This window comes from Hemitrygon akajei, chromosome 14 (assembly GCF_048418815.1).
Source record: "Hemitrygon akajei chromosome 14, sHemAka1.3, whole genome shotgun sequence".
NCBI lineage: Eukaryota > Metazoa > Chordata > Chondrichthyes > Myliobatiformes > Dasyatidae > Hemitrygon > Hemitrygon akajei.
The window spans coordinates 46108570-46131181 of record NC_133137.1 but is presented as its reverse complement, the minus strand read 5'-3'; the positions used below and the strand labels follow the sequence as shown (position 1 = coordinate 46131181).

The 22612-nt window shown below is 42.1% G+C and overlaps 1 protein-coding gene across 4 annotated transcripts in view; it reads right to left on the bottom strand.

The window, feature by feature from the left end:
- The window catches only part of hps4 (HPS4 biogenesis of lysosomal organelles complex 3 subunit 2), an 85106-nt gene that overhangs the window by 34346 nt on the left and 28148 nt on the right, over window positions 1-22612 (bottom strand). For 2 of the 4 annotated variants that reach the window (XM_073065972.1, XM_073065971.1), the window contains 6 exons: window positions 12375-12465; window positions 11307-11450; window positions 10758-10865; window positions 9446-9562; window positions 5390-5484; window positions 3430-3502 (listed from right to left, as the gene is read on the bottom strand). In XM_073065972.1, the coding sequence (XP_072922073.1) occupies window positions 3430-3502; window positions 5390-5484; window positions 9446-9562; window positions 10758-10865; window positions 11307-11450; window positions 12375-12465 (628 nt within the window). The remainder of the gene's footprint in view (window positions 1-3429; window positions 3503-5389; window positions 5485-9445; window positions 9563-10757; window positions 10866-11306; window positions 11451-12374; window positions 12466-22612) is intronic. The other 2 variants (XM_073065973.1, XM_073065974.1) reach the window with 2 other exon arrangements.

Here is a 22612-nt window from a genome sequence, read left to right as displayed (position 1 = left end):
ACAGAAGTGTTCTAATGTATATATAAAAAGGAAGCGGAGGTGGGAACCTTGGGGGGGGGGAGGAGGGAGGGAGGGAGGAAGAGAGAGAGGGAGAGGGAGGGAGGGAGGGAGAGAGAGAGAGAGGGAGGGAGAGAGAGAGAGATAGAGAGAGAGAGAGAGAGAGAGAGAGAGAGAGAAAGAGACACACACACACACACACACATGGGAATTAGTAACAGGAACAGTAATAGCTTAAGCAAATGTGAATCCGTAAGTTCACTGAAGGCTGGGGAGCTGTGAGTGGCAGGGGGAAATGGGGCTTGTTTTACTCTTGTTCAGTTGAACGTTGTGGGCTTGATAAGTTGGCACTGCATGTATGGGCTCTTAAAGCTCATCTTTAGGCTGTGCTGGTTATTAATGCAAATGTTGCATTTCACTAAATAAAAACACAAAACGCTGGAAGAACTCAGCAGGCCAGACAGCATCTACGGGAGGAGGTAGTGATGATGTTTTGGGCCGAAACCCTTCATCAGGATTCCTGACTCCTAATGAAGGGTTTCAGCCCGAAACATCCTCACTACCTCCTCCCATAGATGCTGTCTGGCCTGCTGAGTTCTGCCAGCATTTTGTGTTTTTATTTATTTCCAGCATCTGCCGATTCACTCGTGTTGCTGTTGCATTTCACTGTATGTTTCAAAGTAATTGTGATAGATAAACCCGAATCTAAATCCACCACGCAACAATTTTCATTGTTGAGGACACTGCAAATATCTCAAGAATAACATATGGGCTAGTTTCAAACAGGAAGGATGAACTATCACAAGGAATAAAGCACTGGAAAACAAAATGAAACTAAATGCAGGCAAGTTGTCAGGAACACAAGGCCTGTACTCAAGAATTTTAAAAGAAGTGGTTGCAGAGATAAAAGAAACAAAGGGTTAGTTTCTATCCCTCAGCTGTGTGCAATTTATATGAATAAGTTGGAGGAGGAAACAAAATGCAAGGTTTCTAAGTTTGCTGATAATACAAAAAATGGGTGGAAGAGCTTGTTGTAATGAGGACATTGTGATTCTGTGACAGGTTATAAATAGAATGAGTGATTGGATGCAAACCTGGCAAATGGAGGCTGATATGGGGAGGTGTGAGGTCATTACTTTGGTCAGAGGAATTGAAATGCAGCTTTATTATTTAAATAGACAGCAACTGCATATGAGATAAATCCAGAGGGATCTAGGTGTTCTCATGCATGAGTCACCCAAATATCACACATTTGGAGTTGTGAGAGCAGTTTTGGGCCTTGTATCGAAGAAAGGATGTTCTGGCATTGGAGAGGGTCCAGAGGAGATTTACAAGAACGATTGTGGGAATGAAAGGGTTGTTGTATGAGGAGAATTTGATGGCTTTGGGCCTGTACACTCTGCAGTGACCCAGATTCAATTCCTTCACTGTCTGTAAGGAGTTTGTACCTTCTCCCTGTGACTGCCTGGGTTTCTTTGGGGTACTGAAGTTTTCTCTCACATTCAAAGATACATGGGCTAGTAGGTTAATTGACCACGTGGGTGTACTTTGATGGTGTGATCAATTAACCTACTAATCCGTACTTCTTTGCAATATGGAAGGAAACTGAAACACCCAAAGAACATAAAAATCAGTGGCATAGTCAAACCTAGGCCGTTGGCACTGTAATAGTGCTACACTAACCGCTACACTACCATGACAGCATAATGGGAAACTGGCACAGAGGAGTTGAAGCTAACTTGGATCAACTATGATCATATTGAATGGCGGGGGAAGGCTTGAGGGTCTGGTGGTCAACTCCTGCTCTGAGTTTCTTGCATTCTTGCAAGTTCCAAATGGGTAGCAACGGATTGTAAAACTGTCAATGTGATGACCTTATTAAAGAAAGGAGACAGAAATCAGTGAACTATGGACATTTGTTATTTAAGAAAGGTACACTGGATTAGGAGGAAGTCTAAAAGAGCTTGCATAGCTAATTCCTGTAATGAGAGAACTGTCCATAAGACCTTAAGATATTATGGAGCAGAAGTAGGCCATTCAAGTCTGCTCTGCCATTCAATCCTGGGCTGAACCAATTTTTTTCAGTCATCCCCACTCCCCTGCTTTCACCCCATACCCTTTGATGCCCTGACTAATCAAGAACCTATCTATCTCTGCCTTAACTACACCCAATGACTTGGCCTCCACAGCCGCTCGTGGCAACAAATTCCACAGATTTACCACCCTCTGACTAAAGTAATTTTTCCACATCTCAGTTCTAAAAGGACATCCTTCAATCCTGAAGTCATGCCCTAATAAATTTGCATGCAACTAATACATCTGGAATGGTATTTTTTGGAGTTTAGATGGGGGTAATCAAAGTTCAAAGTAAAATTTATATCATATTGAAACATACATTATAAAGTCATAAAGGGACAAGGCAGGTAGATGCTGAAAATGTTTCACTAAGGGAAAATCTTGAATGAAGGGGCAAAGTTGCAAGATAAATGGGTAGTCATTTTAGACTTAGACGTGCTTGAATTTCATCTCACAGAGGGTTCGAATCTCCGGAAATTTCTACCTCAGAGGACCCTTGAAGAGGAAGTAGATAGACTTTTGATAGATCAAGGAACTAGAGGCTGTGGGGAACTGGTACAAAAGAGAAGACAAGCCTGGGGCAGGTGTTTATATTGAAATTGGTGGGGCAGGCTTTAAGGACTATAGCCTTCTTCCCCCCCCCCCCCCCCCCCCCCCCTCAGTTTCTTGAAAGAACTCTTATGCAAGTCAGGGAAGTCAAGAATGATTGACAGTGTGTAAACAGACATTAAACCTCAGCTATATTCCAAATGAGAGCTTTACCCTGATAAAATTTGTGGATAGCAAAGGCTGGTTGGTGAGAAAGAGAAGTGAACCATTCTTACACACCTAAGGGCTGTATGAATTTAGCACAGGCTTTTCAGCGCTTCATCAAAGTCCCCTGGATGACAAGAGGACACAATTTCTATAAGTACCAAAGCCTTCCACCAGACTTTGTTTCAATCACCAATCGATGAGGCACTTGCTTCTCAATGAGGCAAATTTATTGAGCTCTGCAGCACTGCAGAAACCTTAAGAGAGTGCCTTAAGAGAACCTTCATCATGCACAGAAGCTAAGGAATAAAGATAAATACTACTGTGGAATACAGCAGTACAAATGCCTGCACCACAGTTTGGTTTGCCACACAGTGACCGAAGACAGATTGAAAAAAAAAACATTCAAGGAAGGTGCAAGCAGATATTATGGTGGAATTACTCAACTCTTCTATCACTGAAAAATGCTTTATATGCAAAAATATTTTGTATTCTCTCAGAGAACAGTTTAAAATTTTCACCAAGTAAATCACAGCTCTGCATAGAGTTGCTCTTTAAACATTTACAGGGCTTCTCTGTGTAAACAATGATTCATTGACTCACCTGACCACACATGCCAGGCTGGTAAGCCAGTATCTTGGCTGTTATTTCAGGCAGGAGTTGAGAGCTCACTATTCTGTGGAAATTTAAGCACAGCATATACAAACGTATTAACACGTTGACCATAATAACTTTGGGGATTTTATCCCCCCCATCTGAAATCACTGAGTTTGACTTCTGCGATCTCCAACTGTCTTCTGTCTGTTCCCTGAACATCCTTCATTCTCATGAAAACCTGGAGAGGAATGTCCACAGGCAATGAGAAGCCTGATCCTTGGCTCACTTCTGTGTATACAGCATCAAAGTGACAGCTACATCCACAACCCTAATCCAAGGATGTTGAAATCATTCTGACTCTCCAACTCTAACCTTATGGACCACAGTTAACTCAAGATGAAGTCTTGTTCAGTTAAGGTGCACAGTCTTCAAGGGGCTATATTTGAGACTGTGTCTATATGCTCTGGAGTGTAGAAGGTTACCGAGAGGTAGAGTCGACACAGGGTAATACGAAGGATAATGCAAGAATGCAGATGTCCAGTAACCACGGTGACAGGTTGTCCATGGTGACTGTGATTACACCTCAGAGTCTAGCCCAAATTGTGTTTGGATCTTCTGCACCAAGTGAATCTTCAACCACCTGGAACTCAAGCATCTGGCCAGGAGTCAGATTCATTAATTTATCACGTGTATGTTGGAATGTTTCATTTGTGTTAACAACCTAACAATGTACTACAGTCAGCCCGCAAGTGTTGTCACATGTTTCAGCGTGCCCACAATGATCAGCACAACAACAGAAAAACAAGCCTCCTTTCTCCATCCCATCCACCCACTCATACCCACATTCAGACCTCAAATACCGGGACAGGCTGCTTCCAGGCCTCCAACCTCCAGACTTGGCCTGTACTCACAGACCTTGGGCCTCTGACTTCCAGATGCACCAACACAGGGGTTTTGACTTTAGGGCCTTGAGTTCCAGACTCGCTGACTTTGGTCTCTGATCTTCAGTCTTTGACTTTCGGTATCAAGCCCAGGTCCTGCCAAATCACAGTACTTTGAATCTGGTCTTGAGCTTCAACCCTAGACCTCCTGACCTGGGGGGGGGGGGGGGGGTCATCACTGGCCTGGACTCAGCTAAAAGGTACAGTATGCCCTCAAATATTTGAAACTTCCACCTTGTCTGTCTCTAATTATTTTACAAATTATGAATTTCCTTTTGGACTGTCCCTCAGACTCTGATGCCCCAGAGGAAATAATCTAAATTTGTCGAACAGTAACACAAAGCACTGGAGCAAATCTGTGGGTCAGGCAGCATTAATGTGGGAAGTGGACAGTCAATGATACTACCTGACCTAGAGTTCTTCTAGCACTTTATTCATTTCTCCAGATTCCCAGTGTCTGCAGTCTCTTGTTTGTCTAACCTCTCCTAATAGCCAATGCTCTTTAATCCAGGCAGCATCCTGGTACACCTCTTCTGTACCCTGCCCAAAGCCTCCACATCCTTCTTGAAATGTGGCAACCAGAACTGCACACAATATTCACAAAATGCTGGAGAACTCAGCGGGTCAGGCAGTTTCTATGCAAAGGCATAAAGAGACAATATTTCCAGTTGACACCCTTCATGCAGTCCTGTTGAAGGGTCTCTGGCCAAAACATCGACTGTTTATCCCTTTCTAAAGATGCTGCCTGACCTACTGTGTTCATCCAGAATTTTGTGTGTGCTACCCCAGATTTCCAGCATCTGCAGAATCCAGAATGTTTATGATTTGCTGTTCACAATATCGTTAGTGTGTCCTAATCAAAATTCTTTTTGCAAGTGCAATACGACTTCCTGACTTGCATAGTTAAATCAACTGCATGTGTATTAAAGCAGATTTTCCTCAATAAATCCATACATCCTTAAACAAAACCTGTTAATGGAGATTAGTGTGCTGTCTATGGCCAAGCAAATGGTATGTAGACTTACAGTTTTCTATAGAGGATGCATCCGGCCAGGATCTTTGGGCAACGCTGGCAGTTCTGTAAAATGAGAGCAGCTTTCAACAGCAGGAGGGGATCCACCTGGTGGAGACAGACAGCAGAGAACTAGTCAGCACCTTCCATGACAGACCAATGTACAGTTAAGTGAAGCAGAGACTGTGAGAATGGGAAGAGAAGGACAGAGTTCAGGTCATTTGACAGAACGGTCACCGAGACTACACTTTGCATTGATAAATCCACGTAGGTTCAGACCAATGTACAGGTAAGTGAAGCAGAGACAGTGTGAGAATGGGAAGAGAAGGACAGAGTTCAGGTGCTTGGTAAAGTGGTGACCTGGACTACACTTGGTATTGATAAAGTAGAGGAGGACACAATAACAGATTGGATGCATATTGAGCAATAAATAGCAATGTCAAGGATTTCCATCCATTCCATAATCTCTTTGACCCCCTACCATCAGGCAGGAGGTACAGTAGTATTAGGACAAGGACTTTTAGGAGGGGAAGCAGCTTCTTCCCCCAAGCCATAGGACTACTGAACTCCCTGCCACCACCCTGGTCTCATCTCATGCGAACTGCTGGTAGTGTTACCCTGTTTACTTTTTAACTTGTGTCATAAATGCACCAGATGTTAAATGTTAGTCTTCTGGAATATATTTTATAATTGTTAATTTATTGACGGTAATATTACTTTATGTATGATTTATTCAGTATGTACTGTGTTGTGCACCTTATTCTAGAGGAACATTGTTCTCTTTGCGATTTACATGCATGTGGCTGAATGACAATAAACTGGAACTTGAGATGGAAACAAAAATGAATAGAAGATTGATGTAAGATGGGACTGATGCATGGTGGCTCATTTCAAACTACTCATACAGATCTACTTACATTTTATCGTTCCCCTCTTTTCAATGCATTGTGTAATGCTCTGATCTGTACGTACAGTGTGCAAGGTAAGCTTTGTTCTGTATCTCAGTACGTGACAATAATAAACCCATTCCAAAGCAAGTGTTAAAGGTGTACAAGATGATGATAACCAGATACAGTGGACAGCCACTGACTTTTTCCTAGCACAACAATGGCTAATATCAGAGGGCATAATTTTAAGGTGATTGGAAGAAATGTCAGAGGTAAGGTCTTTTTTTTTTTTACACAGGCTGTGGTAGGTGTATGGAACATGTTGCCAGGGGTGGTGGTAGAGGCAGATACATTAAAAACATTGAAGAGACTCTTAGGAACATGGATGAAGGAAAAATGGAGGACTATGTGGGAGGGAAGGATTAGGTTTATCTTGGAGGAGGTTAAAAGGTCGGCACAACATTATGGGCTAAAGGGCCTGTACTGTGTTGCATCGTTCTATGTTCTATGATCAAGCATCAAATGCAATAAGCAGAGTTTGTTCAAGGAAAGCATTAGCAGTGCACCCAGTGACCTAGAACTGGTTCTATTTCACCAGTACTTGAAGCAAACATTAAATTTCCCCAAATTTAGTTGGCTTTTGCCAGTCTGGGCATAGTTCAGGTAATAATCCAGAGATTCACAGTAACACATGCAAAATGCTGACCTCAGCAGGACAGGATTTAAAGAGTCAATGTTTTGGGCTGAGATCTTCATAAGGGCTAAGAGTAGAGATTCCATTTTCTTCATCTGCAGAATCTCTTGAGTTTACAATCCAGAGATTATTACCGTTCAGGCTCTGGTTCTTAATCTGGGGCCGAGCTGTTTATAGTGACTCATTAGAGGCTTTCTTGGTCCTGTAGATTTATACCATCAGTTTGCTTTTGCAGCATTTGGCTTCTTGCAGGCCACGCACCCAGGCTTCATACAAATGATGGACAGTTGCATGCAGGAGGCAATAATGGCTGCAACACGTCACCCAGTCCTTCTAGACCAAGAGCCTTAATATACTGGTAATGTGAAATAGATTTTAGAATAAGGAGGTGTGAAACTCTCTCTGATCAATCCAATAACACTGCTCTATTGTATCAGTGCTGTTTGATTAGATTTACTGTACACCATTAGACCAAAACATCAAGACATACAGTGAAATTTATATCAGTGCTTTTCTATCAGTGTTGTTTGATTAGATTTACTGTACACCAAAACAGTGAAATTTGTTTGAGTTAATGACTAACACAGTCCGAGAACTTGCTGGATAAGGGCAGCCCGCAAGTGTTGCCATACTTTCGGCGCCAACATAGCAGGTCCACAACTTATGAACCCTGACCCTTACCTTCATTTGCTGACACTGCATCAGGTCATGCAACAGACTCAGAGAAATTCTCAAACAGGCTGGTGAATGAGAGAAAAAAATCCCCAAATTTTGGTTCATGTTGATAATCTCTGATGTCTCACCATGAATTTAAGTTCCTGCTGGCCATCCTCCATCTAGATGTAACCACACATTACAACAGTGCTGTGCAGAGGAGCACCTTTGGAATGTGTGAGGAAACCCACAGGGTCACAAGGAGAACATACAAACTCCTTACACAGTACAGCGGGAATTGAATCCCGATCTGACAGCCGGGTCTGTAAAGTGTTACACTAACCACTACACTACCATAGTGTACCGCTGTGGATGTTATTAGTGGCAGTTGCAACTGTGGACAGAATTATTGAATCTCACCAAGGTTCAATGTTCCCTCTAACTTGTAATGACCACTGCACAAAAATCTTGTACTGTGCAATTTTTTGCCCAGTGACACACCATGTGCACACTCAATATTATATTAATTTTAACAGCTAGCAAACCACTGTCAATAAGTACTTTGATCTCCTCTGGGTTTGCTCATTTTCGCTCTCGTTCATCTGCAATCTCACAAAACACAAATAGCAGGCCTGTAGTGGGTAATGAGGGATTTTTTTTGCCGAAGCTTTGCACACCTTCCATATGTGATTTGCTTTCTAAATGACACTTTAAAACATCAAGTTTCCAAATATCACTCCACCTTTTCCCACTTGCAAATTCTCCAGCAATATTTGCATTGTGACAATACACACAGGTAACACCAGTTTCTGTATTGTACATAAATATTACTCGTAGCTGCATATTCCTGACCTTGTAAGCTTTCAGTGTAGCAATTTCTATCGTTTCATAGTCTATTGCACTTTAAATGAACTAGCAGTTGTTTTGCATTTCATGTCCTTAGCTTCTTTAGAATACGACATAGTGAATCAATAATTTCTTCAATAAAAGCAGTATAAATAAGCCAACTCTAAAATCTGCAGACAAATCATGTTGTCAACACAGTCTGTATCGGAAACTGGAAATTGAAATGTGATTGTGTACAATCGTGAATATATCTAACAAGCCTACGAGGAAGAGGGTGACAACCTTTTGTGTGCAGTTTAAATTCCTTTGTGTGCTCATATCAAAAGATGTGTGGGCTTGCACATGTACGCATATTACAGGGAACACTGACTAAATTGTTTACTAGGTACTTCCAAACATGTTCTGGCTGATGAAAGACTAAGTTGTACTTTCACAGTTGTGTTAACGAAGGTTTAAAAAATAATTCCATATATGTTGTTATAGTCTGCCACCCATTTCCAGAAAAATTGATAGAAGGAAAGCCAACAGCGAAAAATGGAGGAAATAAATTATAGACAAGCAAGGTTAATCAGACAGCTCTTTCAAAGAGCTAGTATGGGACAATGGACTGAATGAATTTATCCACAAATTAAGTACAACTACTTCAGTGAATAACCCTGGCATGAATGGTGCCAAGTCCAGCTGTGGAAGGAGAAGGGTTTGGAGTGAGGCTACCAACCCCATCCCATTAAAAACCCAGAGCTGCAGAAACACCATCTCTGGGAGAGGATGGATCTGACACCAAGAAGATGGGCTACACCTGGGAAAACTTGAATGACTGGCCCAGGACAGAGGATTCTGGCGAGCTGCTGTCAGTGACCTATGCCCAGTAGGGTGTCAGGATGAATAATCTGATTGTTTTTGTTATTGCTTTGACCATGAGGAGTTACTGATACAAAATAAATCCCCAAATGCAAGGTGCAAAAAAGGGACATCTCCCTGGATTTACATCAGTCCTGTCCAGGTTCCAAAGGGAATTGAAAGTGTGATGCAGGCCACTGTTGGCTTGCTGGATATGCTCCATGTACAGATCCCACTGGCAGGCCAGCTCTCTCTGATCCCGCACCTGTGAAGAAATAAATGAAAATGTCAAGGATGTGGTAAACGACAAACTGCATTCAGGCAGGTTCAGGAGAGCAAAGTGTTGCTTTTAACTGAATTTGGTTTGGAGCAGTAGTACAGTAACCTTCACCTTTGACCTTCTACATCAGGTCATGCAACTGGCTCAGTGGAATTCTCACGCAGGCAAGAGAACTAGATAAAAAAAAAAGCTAAAATTTGGTTCAAGTTGACAATCTCTTGCGTCTCACAATGAATTTATGTTCCTGTTTACCATCTCGAGCAGCTCTGTGCACCTAAATGTGACACCATATTCTGCATTTCCTTGGGAAACAAACAAGTGATCCAGTAAAGGGAAAAAAAACTCATCCAGGAATATAAAATTGTGCAGAGACACAAGAGACTGCAGACACTGGAACCTATAAGTATTATTCATTTATCTCAGTGTTATTTATTTATTTATTATTACAACTTTTTTTGTGTTTGCACAGTTTGTCAGTCTTTGTTCAACTGTGAATGCCTGCAAGAAAATGAATCTCAGGGTAGTATTTTGTGACATATACATACTTTGATAATAAAGTTATTTTGAACTTTTGAGCTTTGAACTGGAACAGCAAACACAGCCAGAGGAACCCAACAGGTCAAGCAGCATCTGAGGAAGCAACGGGACAGTCGATGTTTCAGGTTGGGATGTTGCTGATCTTGATGAGGGAAATATACACGGGGATGCTATACAGTCACTGATAGTGTCTTTTAGTTATTCCTTTATGGGTGACTGTCACATCCATCCCTTATTGTTCATGTCTAATCCCACTCGGTGGCCATCAGACTGGACCTGAACACCACAGCGAGTTTCCAATACCACATCGTTGAACTAAATGCCACCAATTGTTCAACCTAATTCTAAATGTATTTAATTATTTGAATCTAAATTCTTCAGCAGTAGTTTTGAGATTGGAACTTGCATTTCTGGATACCTCTGCAACAAATTAATCACTGCAAAGAGAAAATCCGCAGACGCTGGAAATCTGAGCAACACACACACAATGCTGGAGGAACTCAGCCAGTCAGGCAGCAACCATGGAAAAGAGTACAGTCAACGTTTCGGGCCTAAACCTCGATTGTGTTGCTGCCTGGCCTACTGCAAAGTGAATGCAGTTTTGTGCAAACTTTCAAACCAGGAAACAAATCAAAAGTATTACCTGGTATATATGCTTACTGAATCCATTGTAAAATGTAAAGATGCCGATGAGTTGATCCAGAAACTGCTTACAGCTCTCATCAGGGACATCTAGGGCACATCCAAGAGCCTTTAATAGACCACAGCAAACATATACATTTAATAGAAATGATAAACGATGGGGTAGAAATTCTTAGCATAGATTTCTGATACAAATATAAAAAGAACATAGAACAGTACAGCACAGTACTGGCCCTTCAGCCCACAAAGTTGTGCCAACCTTTTAACCTACTCCAGGGTCAATCTAATCCTTCCCTCCCGCATAGCCTCCATTTTTGTTTTATGCATGTGTCATCCAAGAGTGTCTTTAAAATTCCTAATGCATCTGCCTCTACCACACACCTGGCAGCTTGTTCCATGCCCCACTGCTCTTTGTGTAAAAGACCTACCTCTGACATCCTTCCTATACTTTCTTCCAAAGATCTTAAAAGTTTTGCCCCCTCACGTTAGCCACTTCTGCCCTGGGAAAAAGTCATTGCTGTCCACTGTATGCGTGATACATGATACCTACCCAAAGATATTCCCCATCCACCTGTATAGCAAACTTCAGCTTTCGCAAGCGTATTAGCCTGGGTGGAGTTCCTGAGATCTCAGCAATGCAGCAGACTACTCCAGCGATCTGCCCACAGAGTAACTCCTGTTGGTCAACACTGGTCTGCTCAAGAGATAGGAGAGAACGATTTGTATTTCCATAGCTTCCTCAGAATGCTGTATAATGCATGAAGTATCCTCAGCAAGCTCTCAGGATGCAATAATGAACAAGTATTTATCATCCCCAAGTTAAAAATATTCACCATCATTCTGGGAAAAATCTCTTGGCTGTGGTTTGGAATAGAAAGAAGAGATTTTTTCCACTTTCATTCCAGAAAGCAACATTAAGTAGAATCGTACAGAATGGGACAGGCCCTTTGGCCCATCTCATCCATGGTTATCATGATGCCACCAAGCTAGCTCCATTTGTTTGGGCTTGGCCCTTTTTGTTCCAGACTGCTGCTCTCCAAATGTCTTTTAAGTACAGTTATTGTACCTGCCTCAGCCACCTTCCCTGACAGCTTATTCCGTATACTCACCATTGAATGTGAAAAATTTGCTCCTCAGTTCCCTTTTCAATCTTTCCCTTCTCACCCTAAGTCTACATCCCATAGTTTTGAACTCTCTTACACAGGGGAAATGACTGTAAGGGAGTTCACACTTTTGCAGAATTCTGTCTGGTGTTATCTCCAACCTTATTAATCATGCCACCTATATGTCATCCAAGTCATTAAAGTATTTGACAAACTAGAGAACTCATCTCCAATCCCCGAGGCTTCTAACCTGAAAAGCAAGACCCTGCCCAAACCCAACTGGCAAACTCACTCTGGATCCATGCTTTCTAACCTTGCAGACCATCTAGAAGCCTTGCTAAAGAAATGTAGTCAACTAGTTGTAAAGTTTGTAAAACTTTCTTCTAAAGACATTCACAAATCTCAATAACAATGCAAAACACTTAATAACAAATAACGTTCGATGCATCTGAAATAAGAATCAGCCTCTTTACCCTCCTTGCCCACATCCTCTTTCCTTGAAACACAGATCTCACCTGTGAAGGAAAAAAGTAATATATCCCGGAACTTGTTGGGTCACCCTCTTCTCTAACCTTTGACGAGTCATAAAGGAACAAATATCTGCACCTGAAATAAATGGAAAAATTAAAAGGACAAAGGACATTAGGTATTTGAGGAGGTTTGGTTTCTCAACTAAACAACTCGAAAACTTCTACAAAGGTACCATGCAGAGCTTTCTGACCAGCTGCATCAACGTCTGGTATTAGGGGTGGTGGGAGGGCTACTGCACAGGATCAAAATAAGTTGAAGAAAGTTGTAAAATTAGTCAGGTCCATCATGGGTACTAGCTTCCATAGGATCCATGACACCTGGTTGACAGATTAGGGTGGAACACCAACACAGAGGCTGTGTACAAGAAGGGCCAGAGTCACCTCTACTTCCTGAGGAGACTGAGGTCCTTCGGAGTTTGCAGGTCTCTCCTTCAAATGTTCTACCAGTCTGTTGTCACCAGTACAATTTTCTTTGCGGTGGTCTGCTGGGGTAATATCATCAACACGGGTGATGCTAACAGGCTCAATAAACTGATTAGAAAGCCTGGCTCTGTTATAGGAGTCAAACTGGACACACTGGAGGCTATGATAGAACAAGGGACCCTACGGAAAATCGTGGCAATTCTGGACAATGTTTCTCACCCTCTGCATGCCACCTTGGCTGAACAGGGGAGCACTTTTAGTGCTAGACTAAGACAACTGCACTGCTTTAAAGCATGAAGTATGAGGTCATTCTTACTCTCGGCCATTAGACTCTCTAATGAGTCTGCCTATAGCCAGGGAAGTGATGATCCCTTCCTATTAGAGGTAACTTTTAAAAAATCTTTCTTACTTCTCTTCTATTATTTGTATATCTGTGCACTTGTAATGCTACGGTGACATTGTTTCTTTTGGGATCCATCTATCTACCTTCAAGGAGCAGTTCCTTAGGAAGGCAGTATTCATCATTATGAATCCCCACCACCCAGACATGCCCTCTTCACATTTTTACCATCAGGAAGGAGGTACAGAAGCCTGAAAGCACACACTCAATGATTCAGGAAAAGCCTCTTCCCCACTGCCATCCAATTTCTGAATGGACATTGAACCCATAAACACTATCTCACTACTTTTTATGTCTGTTATTTTGCACTACTTATTTTAACTTAACTATTTAATAGACATAGAAACACAGAAACATTGAAAACCTACAGCACATAAAGGCCTTTCGGCCCACGATGCTGTGTGGAACATGTCCTTACTTTAGAAATTACGTAGGGGTACCCATAACCCTCAATTTTCCTAAGCTCCATGTACCCATCCAGGAGTCTCTTACCTCCACCATTGTCGCCATCAGCCTATTCCACGCACTCACCACCTTCTGTGTAACTTACCCCGACATCTCCTCTGTACCTACTTCCAAGCACCTTAAGACTGTGCTCTCTTGTGTTAGCCATTTCAGCCCAGGGAAAAGCCTCTGACTAGCCACATGATCAATGCCTCTCACCATCTTATACACCTCTATTAGGTCATCTCTCATCCTCTGTCGCTCCAAGGCCAAGTTCACTCAACCTATTCTCATAGGGCATGCTCCCCAATCCAGGCAGCATCCTTGTAAATGTCTTCTGCACCCTTTCTATAGTTTCCACATCTTTCTTGTAGTGAGGTGACCAGAACTGAGCACAGTACTCCAAGTTGGATCTTACCAGGGTCCTGTATAGCTGTAATATTACCTCTCGGCTATTAAACTCAATCCCACAATTGATGAAGGCCAATGCACCATATGCCTTCTTAACCACTGTGTCAACCTGTGCAAACATGAGGAAATCTGCAGATGCTGGAAATTCAAACAACAACACACACAAAATGCTGGTGGAACACAGCAGGCCAGGCAGCATCTATAGGGAGAAGTGCTGTCGATGTCAGGACGAAGGGTCCTATGAACTCATACCCCAAGATCCCTCTGATCCTCCACACTGCCAAGAGTCTTACCATTAATACTCTATTCTGTCATCATATTTGACCTACCAAAATGAACGACTTCACACTTAACTGGGTTGAACTCCATCTGCCACTTCTCAGCCCAGTTTTGCATCCTTTCAATGTCCCTTTGTAACCTCTGACAGCCCTCCACACAATCCACAACACCTCCAACCCTTGTGTCATCAGCAAATTTACTAACCCATCCCTCCACTTTCTCATCCAGGTCATGTATAAAAATTATGAAGAGAAGGTGTCCTAGAACAGATCCCTGAGGCACACCACTAATCACTGACCACCATGCAGAATATGACGCATCTACAACCACTCTTTGCCTTCTGTGGGCAAGCCAATTCTGGATCCACAAAGCAAGGTCCCCTTGGATCCCATGCCCCCTTATGTTCTCAATAAGCCTTGCATGAGGTACCTTATCAAATGCCTTGCGAAATCCATATACGCTACTTCTAATGCTCTTCCTTCATCGATGTGTTTAGTCACATCCTCAAAAAATTCAAACAGGCTTGTAAGGCATGACTTGCCTTTGACAAAGCCATGCTGACTATTCCTAATCATATGCCTCTCCAAATGTTCATAAACCCTGCCTCTCAGGTTCTTCTCCATCAACTTATCGACCACTGATGTAAGACTCACTGGTCTATAATTTCCTGGGCTTTCTCTACTCCCTTTCTCAAATAAGGGAATAACATCCACAACCCTCCAATCCTCTGGAACCTTTTCCATCCCCATTGATGATGAAAAGATCATTGCCAGAGGATCAGCTATCTACTCCCTCGCCTCCCACAGTAGCCTGGGGTATATTTTGTCCGGTCTCGGTGACTTATCCAACTTCATGTTTTCCAAAAGCTCCAGCACATCATCTTTCTTAATGTCTAACAAGCAGAGTGGACAAGGGAAAGGCAGTGGATGTCATTTACTTGGATTTTCAGAAGGCATACGATAAGGTGCCTCACATGATCTACTTTACAAGATAAAATCCTATGGCATTACAGGAAAGATACTGGTGTAGGGCTCTCAGTACCATTAACTGTGCTGTTAACTGTTCAGGCTAACAAAATGGCTTCTCTGTAATGTTACTTACTGCTGCAATGGGTTTCTGTAGCTGGAATGTTTGGGTTATAACTGCAGTTAAGGGGGGAACTAACCAATGGAGAATGGTTATGCTATCTTGTATGTGTGAGCTGAGCAGGAGTTTGCGGTCTTTTTCGGGAGGTGAGTTGGACGGACATGACAGGAGCGAACAGCGGTTCCAGGGCGGCAGATACCAGACGTTGGCAGTTCGGACAGTGGCCAAATGCTCGGAAGGTCATTGTGAATGGAACTGGAGGCATGAACTCCAACGTATTAAAATATTAGGTGCACAAACTGATAAACTTACTGATTTGGTGCCTTTAGGTTATCTGTTTCTACTAACCCATCACTAAGAAATAACTATAAAGTTGTGATTATTTACTCGCCTTTGGTGTATTGTCTGATATTTGTGTTGCGAGCGTGTACTTGGGGGGCATTACACCGTATTTACACCGAAGTATTACACTATTGGTGGGGCGACAGCGGTTCACCCTGGGCGAACAGGGGTAAATTGGGGGCACAGATGCTACACTGGCATGGATAACAGAATGGCTGACAGACTGGAGGCAGTGAGAGGGAATAAAAGCGGCCTTTTCTGGCTGGCTGCAGTGACCAGTGGTGTTTCTCAGGGGTCAGTACTGGGACTGCTACTTTTCACATTGTTAGTCAATGACTTAGATAGTGGAATTGATGGCTTTGTGGCAAAGTTTGTGGATGATACGAAGATAGGTGGAAGAATTGGAAGAACGGGCAAAAAAGTGGCAAAAATAGTGTTGGGAAATATATGAAAATGCATTTTGGTAAAAGGAACAATAGTGTGGACTATTGTCTAAATGGGGAGAAGGTTCAAACATCAAAGGTGCGGAAGGACTTAGGAGTCTTCGTGCCAGACTCCCAGAAGGTTAATTCACAGATTGTGTCTGTGGTAAAGAAGGCAAATGCAATATTGACAATTATTTCAAGGGGAAGAGAATATAAAAACAAGGAGATAATGCTGAGGCTTTACAAGACACTAGTCAGGCCGCACTTGGAGTATTGGCAACAGTTTTGAGCTCCTTACCTCAGAAAGGATGTGTTGTCATTGAAGAGAGTCCAGAGGAGGTTCACGAGAATGATTTTGGGAATGAAGAGGTTAACATATGAGGAGTGTTTGGCAGTTTTGGGCCTGTACTCACTGGAATTTAGAAGAATGCATGGGTATCTCATTGTAACCTACCAAATGTTGAAAGGACAAGATAAGGTGGATGTGGAGAGGATGTTTCCTGTGGTGGGGGTATCCAGAACTAGAGGGCACAGCCTCAAAACTGAGGGGTGACCTTTTAGAACAGAAGTAAGGAGGAATTTTTTTAGCCAAAGAGTGGAGAATCTGAGGAATGCTCTGCCACAGACTGCAGTGAAGGCCATCCATGGGTATATTCAAAGCAGTAGTTGATAGATTCCTGATTGATTGGGCATCAAGGGAAATGGTGAGAGGGCAGATGTATGGGGTTGAATGGGGTTCAGGATCAGCCATGATGAAAAGGCGGAGCAGACTCAATGAGCTGAATGATATAATTCTGATCCTATGGCTTATGGTCCTATGCAAATCAGCAGTTTCTCAGATACTCAAAGCACCCCATTTGTACTAACAATCATTCCATGGGCAAAGTGACTTAGATCACATTTTGTCCCCATTAGATACTTGCTTTAATGGACAGGTGTATCAGTGTACCTAATAAAGTGGCAGCAGAGGTCACACTTCTGTCTGGAGCCGGAGTGTTTGTGCTATCACAGGAAAGCAAAGCGTATTGCAATAAGATGGATTATTACATTTGCACTGGGAGTTCTTGGACTCCTGGAGAATGGTGAATCTGACTTCATGTAGACATTTGTAGAAGTGGCATGGCAGTGTAGCAATTAGCCGAATACTTTACAACACCAATGGTCGGAAGATTGAGGTTCAATTCTTGCCGCTGTACATAAGGAGTTTATATGTTCTCCCCAATGACCTTGTGGGTTTCTTCCGGGTGCTCCGGTTTCCTTGCATATGCCAAAAATGTATAGGTTAGGGTTTGTAAATTATGGGCATGCTATAAGACCATATAACCATAAGATACAGGAACAGAGTTAGGCCATTTGGCCTATCGAGTCTGATCCACCATTTCATCATGGCCGATCCATTTTCCCTCTCAGCCCCAATCTCCTGCCTTCTCCCCATTCCCTTCATGTCCTGACCAATCAAGAATCCACCTCTGTCTTAAATATACTTAAAGACTTGGCCTTCACAGCCGCTGTGGCAACAAATTACACAAATTCACCACTCTCTGGCTAAAGAAATTCCTCATCTTTGTTCTAAATAGATGATCCTCTATTCTGAGGCTGTGTCCTCTGGTCTTAGATTCTCCCACCATAGGAAACATCCTCTCTACATCCACTCTATCAAGGCCTTTCATATTTGATAAGTTTCAATCAAGTCACTGCTCATTCTTCTGAATTCTAGTGAATACTGGCCCAGAGCCATCAAACGCTCTTCACCTGACAATCCATTCAAATCTGGAATCATTTTCGTGAACCTCCTTTAAACCCTCTCCATTTCAGCACATCCTTTCTTAGATAAGAGGCTCAAACCTGCTCACAATACTCCAAATGAGGCCTCACCAGTGCTTTATATAGTCTCAACATTACATCCTTGCTTTTATATTTTAGTCCTCTTGAATAAGTGCTAACGTTGCATTTGCTTTCCTCACTCCAAACTCAACCTTCAAATTAACCTTTAGAGAATCCTGCACAAGCACTCTCAAGTCCTTTTGCATCTCATGTTTTTGTATTTTGTCTCCACTTAGAAAATAGTCAACCCTTTCATTTCTTCTACCAAAGTGCATGACCATACAGTTCCTGTCACTGTATTCCATCTGCCATTTCTTTGCCTATTCCCCTAATTTGTTCTGCTGTAGCTTCTCTACTTCCTCAAAACCACCTGCCCTTCCACCTGTTTTCATATTGTCTGCAAACTTTGCAACAAAGTCATCAATTCCATCATCCAAAACATTAGTATTTAATGTAAAAAGAATTAGTCCCTACACAGACCTCTGTGGAACACCACTAGTCACTGGCAGCCAACCAGAAAAAGCTCTTTTTATTGCCACTCTTTGCCTCCTGCCAAGCAGCCACTGCTTTATCCATGCTAGAATCTTTCCTGTAATACCATAGGTTCATAGCTTGTTAAGTAGCCTCATGTGTGGCACCTTGTCAAAGGCCTTCTGAACGTCCAAGTACACAACATCAACCAATTCTCCTTCGATAATTCTGCTTATTATTTCTTCATAGAATTCCAACTGATCGGTCAGTCAAGATTTCCCCTTGAGGAAACCATGTTGACTACAGCCTATTTTATCATTGCCTCTAAGTACCCCAAAATCACATGCTTAACAATCAACTCCAACATCTTCCTAACCACTGAGGTCAGACTAACTAGCCTATAAGTTCCTTTCTTCTGCCTCTCTCCCTTCTTGAAGATTGGAGTGACATTTGCAATTTTTCAGTCTTCTGGAACCATTCCAGAATCTGGTGATTCTTGAAAGATCATTACAAATGCATCCATATTTTCTTCAGTCTCCTCTTTCAGAACACCAGGGTGTATACCATCTTGACAAGGTGACTAATCTACCTTCAGACCTTTCAGTTTCCCAAGAACCTCCCTAATAACAGTAGCCTGACATAGTTCATGCCCCCTGACACCTGGAACTTCCACCATACAGCTAGTGTCTTCCATAGTGAAGACTGATGCAAAACACTTATTCAGTTCAACTGCCATTTGCTTGTCCCCCCAGTAGTACCTCTCCAGCATTGCTTTCCAGTGGTCTGATATCCACTCTCACCTTATATTCTTATCTTTACCCTTCACATATCTGAAGAAACTTTTCATATGCTGTTTAATATTACTGGCTAGCTTACTTTTGCATTCCATCTTTACCTTCTTAGTGACTTTTTTCATTGCATTCTGTTGGTTTTTAAAAGCTTCCAATCCTCTAACTTCCCACTAATTTTTGTTCTACCAAATGCCCTCTCTTTGGCTTTTATGTTTGTTTTAACTTCCCTTGTTAGCCACGGTTGTGGCATCCTGCTTTTAGAATACTTCTCCCTCTTTAGGAAGTATATATCCCATGCCTTCCAAATTGCTTCCAGAAATTCCAGCCATTGCTGCTCTGCCATCATCCCTGCCAGTGTTCTTTTCCAATCAATTCTGGCCAACTCCTCTCTCATGCCTCTTTAATTCCTTTTACTCCACTGTAATACTGATACGTCTGACTTTAGCTTCTCCTTCTCAAATTTCAGGGTGAATTCAATCATATTATAATCACTTTCCCCTCAGGGTTCTTTTACTTTAAGCTCTCTAATAAATTCTGGTTCATTGCACAACACCAAATCCAGAATAGCTAATCCTCTAGTGGGCTCAATCACGAGCTACTCTAAAAAGCAATCTCGTAGGCACTCTAGAAATCTCCCCTCCTGGATTCCAGCACCAACCTGACTTTCCCCATTGAAATTACTGAAATGTATTGAAACCCCCTTGACTATTGTAACATTGCTATTTTGGCATGCATTTGCTATCTCCTGTGGACTACAGCCTTACTACTGTTTGGGGGTTTGTATATAATCCCCATCAGGGTCTTTTTGCCTTTGAAGTTCCTTAGATTTATCCACAATGATTCAACACCTATGATTCCTCTTTCTAATGATTTAATTTCATTTTTTTACCAACAAAGCAATGCCAGCCACTCTGCCTTCCTGCCTGTCCTTTCGATACAATGTGTATCCTTGAGCTCCCAGTTAGTATTGTACAGCTACGATTCAGTGATGCCTACATCATCATACCTGCTAATCTGTAATTGTGCTACAAGTTAATTTACCTTATTCCATATTCTGCGCGCATTTAAATATCACACCTTCAGTCCTGTATTGGCCCTTTTTGATTTTGTTCACCTTTTACGTTGCAACTCATCCTGTTGACTGCAATCTTCCCCTATCAACAGCCTCTCCTTGCTAGGAGTCTCATTACAGATTAACTCTGTAAACATCTTCAGTACTGTCTCCCTGCCAAATTAGTTTAAACCCACCTAAACAACTCTAGAAAACGTGCCCTCCAGGATATTGGACCCCCTTGGGTTCAGGTGTAACCCATCCCTTTTGTACAGGTCATACCTTCCCCAGAAGAGATCCCACTGATCCATAATTCTGAACTCTAGCCCTTTGCACCAATTCTTCAGCTACATATTCACCCACCAAATCATCTTATTCTTACCCTCACTGGTACATGGCACAGGCAGTAATCTAGAGATTGCTACCCTTTCTACTTAGCTCCCTAAAATCTGTCTTCAGAACTTTCTTACTTTGTCTACCCATATCATCGGTGCCAATATATACCAAGACTTCTGACTTTTTCCTTTGAGAACACCATGGACCTGATCGGAGATATCCCTGATCCTGGCAACAGGGAGGCAATATATCATCTGGATGTTAGCCAGAAGCATGCCAACAATTGTGAGCATCCATATACCCAGCGCGTCCATGTACTGTGTTGGTCTTTGATGCAAATGACGCATTTCAAGATTCAAGATTCAAAAACTTTATTGTCATTCTAACCATACATCAGCTATGCAGAGCAGAATGAGACAGCGTTTCCCAGGAGCAGTGCAATCATAACGTAACAAACGCAACACTAAATAATAAACATAACAATAAATAGTGAATAATAAATAGTAAAACACAACAGCCACATGTCAGTTAAAAACAAGTTATAAGTGTCCAGTGCAAGTTAAAAGTGTCCAAAACAGAGTCAGGTAGAGCAGCTATTTAGCAGTCTGACTGCCTGTGGGAGGAAGCTGTTTGGTAGCCTTGTGGTTTTACTTTTGATGCTCCTGTAACGTTTACCTGATGGCAGAAGAACAAACAGTTCATGGAGAGGGTGTGAGGGGTCTTTAATGATGTACCATGACTTCTGGAGGCATTGACTCTGAAAGAGGTCTTGGATAGAAGGTAAGGAGACCCCAATAACCTTCTCTGCTCCCCTAACCACCCTCTGTAAGGCTTTTTTGTCGGCAGCACTGCAGCTGGAGTACCAGGTTGTGATGCAAAAGGTCAGCACACTCTCAACCATGCCTCTGTAGAATGTATGTTTCAATGCATGTTTCAATGTACACATGACAAATAAAGTTCTTCTTTTTTTAAAATCAGCATGCACTCTGGCCATCCATGTGGGCTGCATCAGAAGCCAGGTCATCTCCCTAAGACATGTACAAATGTCTACCGTAGATTCCGGACTACAGAGCGCACCTGATTAAAAGCCGCTGGCTCTAATTTTAGAAATAAAATCAATTTTTTAATTGTAAAGGCCGCACCGGATTTTAGGCCGCACCGGATTTTCGGCCGCAGGTGTCCCACGTTGTAATATGAGATATTTACACAGAAAGATATTACACGTGAGGATTTTTTAACTTTTAATTAAATCCATATGGTAACAAAAACAAATACATATTGCAAATGCTTTTTTTCGAACCGTGCCCGTAACGCGGCTACTTTTAAATATACGTTGCGTATACTTCTTTACTGAACAACATTCCAATATCTCCTAACGACTGGTAAAAAATATATATACTGCAGCCTACCAGGAAAAGTTATTGATCGCCTTTAACTTAAAAGCAGCGTTCGCTCAGATCCAAAGCCGCTCGCGTAATGCGCTCCCTCCCTCCGTCCCGTTTCATCGCAAACGGCATTTTTCCCACAAGACACCGCGAAACCGGGTGTGACGTCATAGCATCCCGCGATGTAGTACAGAAAACAAAAATAGTTAAAACTCTTCTAACTTCAACTAGAAAATGAATTACTAAGCGAAAATATTATAAACTAAGTAACTGCCATAAAGGCAGCACAATGCTTTTCTTCGAGTGTTTTCCATGTTGATGAGGGTGAGTACAAATGACTGATTTACAATAATTTAATTGTGAAAGTGCGCTTGATTTATCGTACAATTTCATTGGACCTCTGTGAACTACTCATCAATTTTATTGGTCTACTGTTACGAGGCAAAATGTTTACGAGGCGGCATGAAAAAAATCATGTATTAGCCGCTCCGTTTTAAAGGCCGCAAAGTTCAAAGCTGTTCAAAATGTGGGAAAAAAGTAGCGGCTTAAAATCCG